This window comes from Nymphalis io, chromosome 20, assembly GCF_905147045.1.
Source record: "Nymphalis io chromosome 20, ilAglIoxx1.1, whole genome shotgun sequence".
Classification (NCBI taxonomy): Eukaryota; Metazoa; Arthropoda; class Insecta; order Lepidoptera; family Nymphalidae; genus Nymphalis; species Nymphalis io.
The window spans coordinates 475,599-489,643 of NC_065907.1; the positions used below are offsets into that span (position 1 = coordinate 475,599).

General features: G+C 33.6%; 1 protein-coding gene across 1 annotated transcript in view; it reads left to right on the forward strand.

Annotated features, from left to right (window-relative positions):
• Positions 1–4,481: 4,481 nt before the first annotated feature.
• Positions 4,482–14,045, forward strand: part of LOC126776272 (NGFI-A-binding protein homolog) — a 38,668-nt gene continuing 29,104 nt past the window's right edge. The window contains exon 1 of the mRNA XM_050498603.1: positions 4,482–4,627. Within this exon, the coding sequence (XP_050354560.1) occupies positions 4,501–4,627 (127 nt within the window). The 5' untranslated portion in view covers positions 4,482–4,500. The remainder of the gene's footprint in view (positions 4,628–14,045) is intronic.

A 14,045-nucleotide genomic window follows, 5' to 3' on the forward strand; every position in this document is an offset into this window, starting at 1 on the left:
AGTGCATCCATAATTGTTAATAATAATAACAGAGTTCTAGATTATGTACCAATAGTTAACGGCTTAGCTCGCGTATGATATAAGTGTTAGTTTAATTATCGTAGAGCTTTGCAAGTTGCAACTGCAAGCTCGTCTGGGTAGGTACCACCCACTCATCAAATATTCTACCGCAAAACAGCAGTACTTGATATTATTGTGTTCCGGTTTGAAGGATGAGTGAGCCAGTGTAATTACAGGCACAAGGGACATAACATCTTAGTTCCCATGGTTGGTGGGCATTGGCGATGTAAGCGATGGTTGACATTACTTACATTGCCAATCTATGGGCGAAGGTGACCACTTACCATCAGATGGCCCATATCCGCCTAGCTACACTATAAAAAAATAAGATAAATTGGTTATTGCATATATAATGTATGTACGTTTTTTTGTATTGGAGAGATAATTAACAACCCCGTTTAACCTGTTCGCGTTTGTTAAAGACACTAATTACATAATTGTTTAGCATATATTATATGTCTGGAAGAAAAGGTTAATTAGCCGCACACCGCCACTAGTATTACATACAGAGTAGGTCGAAGTATTTAACTGTACTGTTATGTGGTGCTGATCAATGAAAAAAATAAAATTAATATTAGTTTTAAATTAAAAGAAAGCGATTTAGCATTAATATTTAATATTGCATGACTTGGTATTATTAAAATTAATATTTTTATTATCATTATAGGTATTGCAAATAACTTTTCCGATTTTATAATATTAAATTATTATCTAGCTCACTGATCAGCACGTTTAATGGCTGAAGTTTTTCTGTAAATAATATCGTCGACAGTTAAGGTAGGTTCGGTTTTTCCTTGAGCCGGTGAAAGGTTGTCTGAGGCTAGCTGTTAGCTGGAAATATGTGGATATGATGATCAAGTAACGGCCACTCGTACTGTGGGAACATAGCTTTTTGTGGAAACCGCGGGAAAAACTTTACGCTCGTAGTTAATGACGAAAAAAAGTATTGTCTATGCCAGGTGATAAAATATATTTTTTTTAATGTTTAAATATTGTTCAGTGGATAGAACGAAACTATTTTGGTTGCGGATTTAATTCTAAACTCAACAATATATGGTGTAATAAGTTTTTACCTGTAAGTATCTTATATACACTAATTACATAGCAGGCACAGGCCTTAAATATTTTTTTATATAGAATAGGAAGGCGGACGGGTATATGGGCCTCCTGATGGAGTGTGGTCACAAGACATTGGCTTTCTAAGAAATGTCAACCATCGCTTACATAGCCAATGCGCCACCAACCTTGGGAACTAAGATTTTATGTCCCTTGTGCCTGTATTTAAATAAACAATGAGTTATATATAAGAATGTTTAATATTTTTTTTAATTCACCGTTAATTTACATATATAAATTGGTATCAAGAAGGCCCAGTGGATAGAATACGTGGACGCATTCTTATTTGAAGATCGCGGACTCTAATCTGGTCTATCCCTACTGAATCTTTATTTATGCTTAATTAATTTTTATAATTTATCATACTAGGCGGTTAAGAATACACGAATTTCTCACCAAACCCATGTTTGTACGTCATGCTGGAATAAGCCCCTAACTATTGAGAAGAGGCCTTTTCTAGTAGCTAGATATTTACGGCATATTACTACACTGGGTGGAAGGGCTTTTTGTCTATTTAGGTACCACCTATTCATCGCATTTTCTACCGCCAAATAGAAATACGCAGTATTGTTGTATTCCAACTGGAAGGGTGAGTGACCCAGTGTAACTACAGGCACAAGGAACATAACATCTTACTTTCCAAGGTTGGTGGCGTTTGGCGTCAAGTGTTTGTTATAGTTTGTTAGATTATAAATAGATTGTCCGATTACCATTGAGATTATACGATGAAGTTTGGTATTTTTCATGGTGCAGCTTCTTATCATTTCCACATTGTTGTAAGTCGCCGCTAGATGGCGCTGAAACACGTTAACTTATTTAGCATTCAAACGCTAGTCATGAAAACTGTAGTCAAGTTCAATAAATTTGATTGTAAGTGTTATATTTCTCCTCAATTTTCCGTTGGCGAACACCATAACACAACGAATGCCATAAAGATTAACTTATTGCAACCATGTGAAGTTATATGGGATTAGAAATGTGTTTCTCAGTTACTTATTAAACTTTTAAATGTTTACAAAAGTTAACATAACTTTGTTTCCTTAGTTTCATCCACATACAACCCCACTTAATATTTTATATGTTTATTAAGCTTAGCTTTAGCTGTCTAAAATGTTGTAATCGTTTGGAAGGGTGAGTATTATATAATATCATAGATTCCAATTCGATGGCAGTTTCAATCAGATCTTGCGTTACTTAAAACCAATCTGATTAAAAAATAAAATGTCACAGTAATTTAATATTAATAGATTATTTATTAAACGGTTATTATTATCAACAGGGCTATTGACGTTTTACTATATTACAGTTATATTCGTCTATTATTTATTTATTTATTATAATATCAACACCAACAAGAAGTACACTAATGAATACAATTAAGTCTTTAAACATAAGGTTATATAAATCAAATATCTCCTAAATTATAGGCGTTGCAAAATATATCAACATTTAGAGGTATCCCCCACTTATAAGATATTCTACGACAAAACAGCAGTACTTGGTATTGTTGTGTTCCAGTTTAAAGGGTGATTGAGCTAGTGTAATTACAGGCACAAGGGACTTAACATCTTAGTTCCTAAGGTTGGTGGCGCATTGGTGCTTTAGGCGGTGGTTAACATTTCTTACAATGCCAATGCCTATGGGCGTATTGGTGACCACTTACCATCAGGTGGGCCCATATGCTCGTCCGCCTACCTATAGAAAAACAAAAAACTATTTTTTCATGAAATGTTCAGAATTCATCACGTGTTCGGGGGGATAGAACAATTCTTAGATATATATATATATATCAAGGGGAGTAGTTCCGGCATAGAAAAATAAAGTAGCCTCATCTCAACTCCTGGGTGTCATAGGAGCTGATTAAGGAAATAAATATATACTTAGCACATTCAATCGAGTGCTCTTACACTACCCGTATGGTTGCGGTACTCCATTTTAACAAAAACATTTATAAAGTGCCTTCCAAATAAATTAAATAATGTTAGATAGACGATATGTACCAGTAAGCAAATAAGCGTTGTGAAATAGCTTCTAAGTTTTCGTCAAGCGTGTATTCCGTAGCAGAAATAGTTTTCAATTGAATCGTGTAACATGAAAATTCAAAAGCCTCTAATTTAATTAATAATAATATTTTCATTTTGTTTTTTGTTTATAATACGTCTAGTGATCGACGGTGAAACATCGTACATTGTAAGAAAACATGCACGAGTCGAAAGAAAACCTGGACATCGTGGTGGAATAAGTTTCAAAACTTCTTCTCATATGGAAAAGCTTATTTATTTTATTAGTCACTCGTTCAATTATAATTATCTTCACGATTATAATTAAATGTTTAAATCTTCTCACAGTGATCTAAGTAATAATAGCTCTTCAAATAAAAATTAATCGCAAAATAAAAAAATAAAAAAAGCGCCGCCTTACATCGTTCGTGCCGAAATAAATTAAAAATGATAATCAGCTTGCAAAAGCTTAATTCTCCACTGCCTAAAAACCGACGGGTTCGTGGAAACTATAAAAAACCTATAAAATGGCGGCCGCCAACGGTACCGCGAGTTTACAAAAAACGCGTATTAAGACTGAAATATAGGTTACAAGCATTTTTGAGTCTACCTGCTTTCATTTTGTGAAAAAAAATACCTACTGTAATTGCCGAAGCAATTTTCAATTATATTGGCACTTAAGTGACTTTTTTTTTAATGCAAACAAAAAATTATATGTTCAAGATTTTAAATTATATGAACATGAAAATATTAAATTCAATTAAAATTATATTTAAATATTAATTTTAACGTACTTTTATTCTCAAAATAATAATATTTATATTGCTTAAGAAAAGTGTTTGTTATTTTTATTCGTTACGGTATTTGAGTTATAAAATATTGCAACTGTAATTTAAAAAGTTGAAAACTCGACCCGTCGCGTCGTCCCATACCCTTTCGATCCCTTCATATAAAGACTCAAAGGCATACATTAGCAAAAATTCGGTCCTTTATATTCTTTTTTATGTAAGTGAGGGCAAGGAAATTGTGGGGCCACATGGAGGGGCTGTGGGGTGCTGGGCGGGGCGATGCAGCTGCACCGGCATGACAGCTAGGCCTCCACCGCGGCCTGACGCGTTCAGTCGCGACGCGCACTTCATTACGTACACGTCACTGCGACTATACGATATTCGGAACACGAGAGCGCGGGAATTCCAATCGGAACGCGCTTGACAGTTCTTATTTTTTTATTTATCATATTTTTAATTTCTAACCAGTGTTGTCTATTTTACTTATGATAATGATTTATTATTGAGTAATAGTGAAGTTTGTAATTGGCGGGTTAATGTGTGCGAGTGAGAAGGGAGATATGGAGAGTCCAGGCGAGGATACGGGACGGGGTGCTCCCCCGCACGCCCCCGCACAACCGAACGGGTCCAATAAGATCATCGGTCGCAACGTGAATGGGACCAGTAAGTCACAATTGTAGAAACAAGTTATTACTTTAAGTTAATTAAAACCAAAAAATAGAGACATTTTACACAATTGCTAATGAGCAAAAAGTTGTCTGACGAATCTTACCTTTTTTAAATATTATAATTATTACTTCACATGGTTAACCTAATAAGAAAATTATAATTTTTGTAGTTTGATAAAAATAATAATTTTTATGGCAAACTGCAAAAAATGCTAAAACGCCCGTCTTTGTCTTTTTAAATAAATTTACCAATGCTATAATTCAAAATAATCATATTTTTATATTACACGTATAACAAAAAAACAAGATAACTATTGGTGTAATTATACTATAATTAATCACTTATTTCTTAATGTAATACTCGACCAAAGTACGAAAATATTAACAGATAATAACACTTTTAATGTGTTTAACTGTATATTTTAATAATTATAAATACCACGTGACACTTAAAAATAATTTACCCTTTATCAAAAAAAAAGGTACGATTATTGAGCATTGCAACATTAATTATACTTTTTAATATACATCTGTCATGTGTCATAAAATTCTTGGCGTAACTTTAACTTAATACAAAAAAAAAACACGCAATTAATAATAAAAAATAGACCTAGAGAATAAGATATGTGTTTGAATATTGGTCACGTTGATACATTGAATAAATAAGACATTATCCGAGTATTTCTCACCTTTGTAAATTAAACTCGTGGTATGTTTAATATGTTTTATACGATGAATAATAATTCCTAGTTCGTTAATCGAAAATCGATTTCTAAAATTTAAGATATTATCTCAATGTGAATTGAAATTTGTCGAATGTAGTTTGGCTTTAATTTATGAGTATTTTTTTATAAATAGTATAGGTAGGTAGACTAGCATATAGGCCACCTGATGGTAAGTGATCACAAACGCCCATAGATATTGGCATGTACGAAATGTTAACCATCGCTTACTTCGTCAATGCGCCACCAACCTTGCGATGTTTATGTTACATCTTTGATTCTTACTGCTTTGGTCAAATCAGCGCTGGTTTTTTTGTTCATTTCAAGAAGACAAAGGTCACGTGTTAGTAAGCACTCTGGTGCCCATAGACATTGGTCCTGTAAGAAGTATATAATTACACTATTTATTAACCCGTTTAAACGCTACCAACTCACAGCGACGTGATGATATGTCCGTTGTTCATTTAATTACAATGATTTATTTACTATAAAAAAAACTTGAAAATTACTCAAAGATTTTGTAATGCACTTAGGGTACAATAACTGATGAGTGAGTGTTACTCAGTCTGATGGGTCTGAACAAAACCCTACCACTGGTAATAGATTAAAAGATACTTGTATTTAAAATTTGCATATTGTTGTAGTAATACTAATAATATTATAGATATTCACAAAGATAATGTTAAAGGTCAGAATATTTTTTCTTCATTCCATTCTACGATAGATTAAAACATCATATAAAAGTTTTATCTTTTATTTATACCAATATGGCGAATACCAAATTCGGATCACAAAATGAACTCGGTCGAGTTATATTTTTAGACATTGAATAAATAAAGAAATTTACGTCGGTATTTAGCACCTTTGCAAATTAATTGTGTGCCGTGGAATGATCAATTAATGAATACCATCGAGAAGTGTAATTTATTTTTTATCGAACTGTCAATACTAAAGTTCGTAAAGGTCTTTGAGAATTGAGTACTCGTTAAAGAAAAAATTTCATTTTGGTTTTGATATTTTTTTTATATATTGTAAAAAAATTTTTTATGCTTAATTACAAATAAAAAAAAATTAAAACTTGTTGTTATCATGTTGTTTTAGATATCTACTGTCGTGTTATTCGTATCGTTATATTCGTATGGCAGAATATTTTGTGCTCAACTATGCCAGAAAAAAAAGAAAAAAATTAAATTTATATGGGTGTTACTGTTTGATATATATCATTAACCAAAAAAGTAAATTACAAGCAGATCCATGTTTAAATATATAAAAAAATTAAAGCACCGCAATTTCTTACGGGACAGTTAATTTTTAACGCTAACGTAAGAGATTTTAAACATTCCTTACATCGTCAATACAACACCAATCGTGGCAGGCGAGAAACATCGTTGTGGGTACGGTGGGCATGCTCACAACCCTACCCTAGACCCTGGGGTCGATAGAAGTATATATAAGTCCATACGGGCAAAGCTTGGGTAAGATATCCGCGGTGACGTCATACATTTTTTAAATTTCTTTGTACAAGTAGGAATGCATTATGCAATGTATCGATTATAAGTGAATCCGTAGTCCGACTCGTTTTTGGCTGATTTCCTGGTGGCTATGGACCACAACCTTTTTTGAGGGCTGGACCCGCGCCTTAATTTTGAGAACAATGTTATGTCCCTAGCAGAGATGGCCCAGTGGTAAGAACGCGTGAATCTTAATCGATGATCGTGGGTTCTGTCGTTCTCCTCAAAAAGGGAGAGGAGACTTTTAGCCCAGCAGTGGGACATTCACAGGCTGTTACGGTTATGTCCCTGATGCTGGTAGTTACACTGGTTCATTTACCGTTCAAACCGAAACAAGAAAAGTAACATGAAGTATTAGTATGTTGCGGTAGAATATACATATGATCAGTAGATGGTACCTACCCAGATGGGCGTCCACAAAGATCTTCCATTACGTGAATTCTTCACATTTGTTTATAATATGTATAAATTGTTCAAAATAAAAAAAATAAAAATAAACACTTATGCACTATAATATGTCCTGCGGTAATAATACTCCTAATTCCTGTGGTAATAATACTCAATAAGAACACACATTGTTATACGCTATCATATTCGGCGAATTAGTAACCTTCATCCTTTTCTAAGTCAGGTAAATAAATCGAATTTAAAACAACACCTATATTAGTTAATAGGGATCCTTTTTTTAATGCCCAAACGTAGAAACTAAAGCAATATACATAAAAATTTTATCAGAGGAGTCAGTGCGTTTCGGTGAAGTTCTTAGTACACTATAATACAATTAGCGGCGTGATAGTGACAAGTTTAAAATTTTAACAAACATAATTTTAATTTGGTAAATATAAAAACACACACACATACACACACATACTTATACATCGATGACATCTGTTTAATGTCGACATTATGTGTAAAATTTGAAACATAACGTGAATACGAAGCGATTAAGATTGTTTTAAATATAATCAATATACGGACAAATATCCCGATGAGATTTTTTTCTCGGTCCTTTTCGGCCACACTCGTTATCGTCGGACCGGTAAATGTTTGACAATCAATTAGTAAGTGTAAGGCTGTTTAGACAGCACCGCAAAAAGCACAATCGCAATCGACTCTGCAGGCTCTGTAAATTAATGAACTAAACTCAAACATTTTGTATGAATCGCGCCGCTCGCTGCTCCGATTTGTCGCGTGTATGTAAACACCCTTAGAAATGCAAAGGCAATTACAAAAGCCGCCTACCGCTTCTTTTGCGGTGTCATATGTAAACAGCCTAATGCTTCTATATTGAATGAAGATTTAGACATTATGTGTCAATTAGGGAATTAGGTCGAATGACGTTAAAATTGGTTTAATCACTTCATTTATTATTAGTCATTTATTTACCCTTATAGATTTAATTTTGCTTTTTTTGTACTCTTGCTGGTTTTCTGACACCATATGGGTTGTTAAGACGCTTAGTGCAGATGCTGGACGGCACTAACACCTAATACCTTTATTTGGCTCAAAGGAATCCAACAGGTTGAGATCTATTTTACTCAGCTAGACACCATTGGCTTAATGAGGCCATTCACTTGTCATAGCTAAAATTAAAAAAAAAAAAACACTTCAAATAACAGACGAAGTCACATTCAAGAGTTAGCAAATACAGTCGATTGCAACAAATGAAAAGGCATGTTTTTGTTCGCATTGCATTTCCTACAACAATCAGGCTGTTTTTTACGATACATAATTCCGAATGATAAACATTAAGCAAAAACATGGAACTAGCCACAGAACAGGATCAATAAAAATGCCATGAGACGTTTGGAATTCGTTGATTCATTGTCTTTAAGATTAGGCTGAATATTAAGTATTACTTTGTTAATGTATTTATTTATAAATAAGCAAATACATAACAGTTCAATAGGCAACTTTTTCTCCAGTGTTTGACAACCGATTTGCTTTTTTTTTGTTTGGTAGCGTTTGACGAGCGTTACTGTATAATTAGCAAAATTAAGTTATTATATTTGAAATACATGAATTATAGTAATAGTACAGCCTGTGAATGTCCCACTGCTGGGCTAAGGCCTCCACTCCCTTTTTGAGGTGAAAGTTTGGAGCGTATTCCACCACGCTGCTCAAATGCGGGTTGGTGGAATACACATGTGGCAGAATTTCAGTGAAATTAGACTCATGCAGGTTTCCTCGCGATGTTTTCCTTCACCGTTAAGCACGAGGTGAATTATAACCACAAATTAAGCACATGAAAATTCAGTGGTGCTTGCCCGGGTTTGAAACCACTTTCATCGGTTAAGATTCACGGGTTCTTACCACTGGGCCATCTCATCTTAACATGAGTCATATGCTAAGAAAAAAAATGTCCAAATCTGTATCTATACCGTTAAAAATCCTTAAATGTTTAAATATCTATCGAAATTGGGCAATACCTATATGACGGATAATACACGTGGCCGATTTTAGCACAAAGAGATTTAGGTAAAAAAGATGTCATAACTGTTCGATAAATATATTTTGTAAATAGTAAATTATACCGGCGCCTGCGCAATGATCAAAATTAACATCGAACAACGCAATGCTGCCATATCGCAAAATAATAACATAATAATTAATATTTATACAATGTTAAAAAACCGATTAAAATGAATAATGACAACCAGAATGGTTTAATTAAAATGAAAATATTTGAAATATAAAATTGATAGGGTGACAGCATATTGGGGTAAATAAACACATGCATTTGTGGTTCATTTGTCTGTCCGTAGACATATGCAATTTCTGCCGTAGTTCTGTTCCGTGCTACGTTACAGAGAGAATTCCCATCACATGCGATGGGATTCGAAGCCGTTGCGAGGTAATTTGTGTTTTTCTGCGCCATCGGGGCCGCCGCTTTGTCTTAGGATGACTTTTTGTTTGCCACTCTGCTTCTTAATGTTTCTACACTTGGATCAGGGAGTCTTGATACTTGTTTGTTGTCGTTAATTGATTTATTTACAGAGTTAATGTAAAGAGAATCTTTTTTTTTAAGACTGTGGTATTTCATTACGTTTTTATTATTCTTAAGTATCCTATGAGTACGAAGTTATTTATATTTTTTGTCGCAGTCGATTATGAATATGACTTAATTTAGGATATTAATTTTTATTTATTTGATAAATAAATGTATAAGCTGCATACCACATTTCTTTCGTAAGGGATACAGAAAAGAACAAAGGGTACCTAATGCCCCACTCCTCACACGCGACAAAGCCGCGAATTGAATCTAATTATACAGTACAGTAACAACCTGTTAATGTCCCACTGCTGGGCTAACGCCTCCTCTCCTTTTTGAGGGGACGTAAATACGTGTGATGTCGTAGCTACGTCACGAGGTAGGGGGGGTTCACAGTACCCTCCCTAGAGAATGGAGCCGTCAGAGCGCCACGGTAGCATGCGAAAGCGATCCCGTGGCGCTCCTCGTTAAGACGGAAAGGGTACCGCTGGTTTTTTAGTGGGTATTCCGATTTTCGCGGTGCACTCAGTGCCTTAGACACCGGCGAGCCCCACATACCCCCTCACTGTTCCCGTGGGGGAAACGCGTAATGCGTTTTAAGGTACGTCATGAGGTGAATTCGATTTTGATCAACTCAACCTAATTATAAATAAATAACATTTATATCGTTACTCAAAGAGTATTTAAAGATCATGTTGACATAAAAAAAAAAGATTCTGAAATATATATTTTTCAGTTAATATTACACCATAAATAAAATAACTTGTTTAAAATATTACTACAAGTTTTCGTCCGCGGCTTCCAAAAGGAGGAAATACGTGCCCTATATCATTGTACCCCAGACAACATGTATGTAAAATTTATTGATGATCGTTTTTGTAGTTAAGACGTGAAAACGTAATAAGCAAACTCTTCGCGAATTGTAGAGTTATTGTTGGTCAAAGTATTCTACTTGTTTATCACATTTTCATCATAAGTATGCAACTGAACGTTAAGCGTTAAGTATCAAAGCTGGTTAGTCGATGTACAAATAGTCGCCGCAAAAACCGGAGTCTGTATGGAGATCGGAAAAACCGTGGAAATGTGGGAAAAACGACGCTCACATGCTACAGAGCAAAAAAGTTGCACTCACAAGTGTAGCGGTGGTTCTGTACGCTGCTCGCCCCGTGGCTTTATTTCATTGCGTTTTAAAAAATATATTTAAAAAAAAAGTATATCCTTATTTGGTTCGATAAATGAAATTGATATTTCTGTTCAAAGGTTATACATTACAATAATAATGTCATCAATTTCTTACCTCGCAGTTCGCGTTTGCATTACGATGTTACTCGTACATTTGCAAATAATTAAGTTAATGACGATACAGTTTTTTATATCTTTCTAATATAAAAAAAATGTGGCAGGTTGCGTGTTCTAACAATCGCTATTCAATCACGCATAATAAACTTTGGCATAAAAATCAAGAGTATTTGCAAAGAAAATATTTTTTTTTTATTGTTAATATTAATTTACGTTACGGCACTTACTTTAAACGTCAAACAATGTCGTAAAATCGTTAAAATAAATAATATATAAATTTTTCCTGTAGCATAATTTTACAATTATGTATAGGTACTTAAAATCAATTGATTATTGTCGATCGTATAATTCACGTTCTGAAACGTTAATTCTATTATAAATTTACTAAATATTTTGTATGTATGTATAATTTGATTGGATTTGATAAAAACATATCATATTATTTAATAGTCAATTTTAATTTCAAATAGCCTTAAAAATAAGCGAGTTGTAATAAATAATAAAATAAAATATATAATAATTGAATATTTTTTGCGTTTATGAATATTCTATATTTAAGGCAAGTGTAATTTTTTCCTTAACTTCGTACGAATGGGCAAAAGAAATTTTATGTAAATATTTTATAAAATGCAACCAACAAAAACAAATCATGCCTCGCTGTATAAACCTATGTCTGAAAAACACGAAACAAAATGGCGGATGATAAAAAAAAATCCATAAAGAGCGAAACGACTATTGCAGTGTTCCGTATGCTCGTTGATATCTTATCTTCGATCAAATTAAAAAGCATAGACGACAAATGAAAAAAAGTATTTTTAAAGATATAAATTTTAATAAAATATAAAAGTAGAGATGGCCCAGTGGTAAGAACGCGTGAATCTTAACCGATGATCGTGAGTTCAAACCCGGGCAAGCACCACTGAATTTTCATGTGCTTAATTTGTCATAATAATTCATCTCGTGCTATACGGTGAAGGAAAACATCGTGAGGAAACCTGCATGTGTCTAATTTCACTGAAATTCTGCCACATGTGTATTTCACCAATCCGCATTGGAGCAGCGTGGTGGAATAAGCTCCATACCTTCTCTTCAAAAAGGGAGAGGAGGCCTTAGCCCAGTAGTGGGACATTCACAGGCTGTTACTAAATTTTAATAGTCTAGTTAGTTTATAAAATTATTAAAAAAATGTAAGTAAAGTATTTATTGTGATATAATAATCATTTAATAATATAATTTATTTAAAAAGATATTTTATTAACAATAATATTCATTTTAAATATCCCGTATGGTATTGCAAAAAAATATTCATATACGATACGATTGTTTGCGTCTGTGTTGCCTTATAAATATAAATTGCATAACATTATACCAATGTTGGTTTTATAAAACCATGAAGCATGGAATTAATTTAAATTTATTTATTTATGATATTTGAAATATTAGAAATATATATATTTCATTAAGTGATAGTCTATTGTATATGTTTATAAGCAAATAAGTTTTTGCTTAACTCTACTGGCAGAATAATTATAATAGCAATGAAAAAATTACATTACTGGAGCAATGCAAAATACAAAACAAGAATAAAATATTGTTTTCTCTTTCTTACGTGTGGTAACGAGTTTAGTTTCTGTCTGTGCAGTTTTGATATTGTGTACAATACCGTTATTAATAACTACCAATAACGAAAATTCAAAAATTAAAACTAAAATATACTTAATTGAAGTAGGCTTTTATTTTTAAGGAGCCACTTAACAAAATTAAATTTAATAAGTCCGTTTGTCTGTCTATCTGAAAGCGATAAATTAAAAAACTACTGTGAGTATTTCCATAAGATTTTCACCAATAGATGGAGTGATTCTTGACGAAGGTTCAGGTGTATAATTTATAAAGGTTTTGTGAAATTTTGCTAAAATATGACAATAAATGTAAAGTCGGAAAAAATCATGCCGACTGCGAGCTTTAGTGATGTATCCCGTAAACCTAGAGTTATATACATTACGATACCAATATTCCGCCCGTGCGAAGCCGAGTTAAGTACTTAGTATTATATAAATATTTGTGTATTCTTTAAAATAAATAATCAACGAATACTAACTCTAAGCTCTCTTACAATTTACATACATAATATTACTTATTTATTAATATTTTTTTATTTGTGTGTAAATGATCTTTAAATATTCATTGATAAATATAAAAATAACCCCTTGTAAAAGCGTACGGACTTCTATTAAGCTCCAGTGCTTTACTTGTGTATAAATTTTTTGCGGACAGACGGCTCGGAGCCTCTTCAAGAATGGATTAAGGAGTCGCCGGTACCACTTTATTGATTGTTTTTATAGGAATATTTTTTATAATTTTATCTGTGTGGTCAACAGATAATGTAATGTTACTTTTTAAATTGATTTAATGTCCCAGTGATTAGCAAAGGAGCCCCCTTTAAAGGAGTTTAGCCGTTGGAATAACTACTGAGTTACTTGTCGGCTCTTTTCAGTAGAATCTACATTTTGAACCGGTGTTAGGTTAATATTTAAACGAATGTGTGCCGGAGGCTTGGAGAAGAGCTAATGTGCAAGCGGTTCCCAAAAAAGGGGATCGGTCTGACCCGGCAAATTATCGGCCAATAGCTATCACCTCAGTACTTTGTAAGGTGATGGAACGGATTTTAAACAACCGACTGATCCATTACCTAGAAGATCACTGTTTAATTAATGATCGTCAATACGGGTTTCGACCTAAACGGTCCACAGGTGATCTTCTAGCGTACGTAACACACCTCGGGGGTGAAGCTATCGACAAGCATGGAGAATCGTTGGCTGTCAGCCTCGATATCTCCAAGGCTTTCGACAGGGTCTGGCACAGAAGTCTTCTCTCCAAGCTGCCGGCATA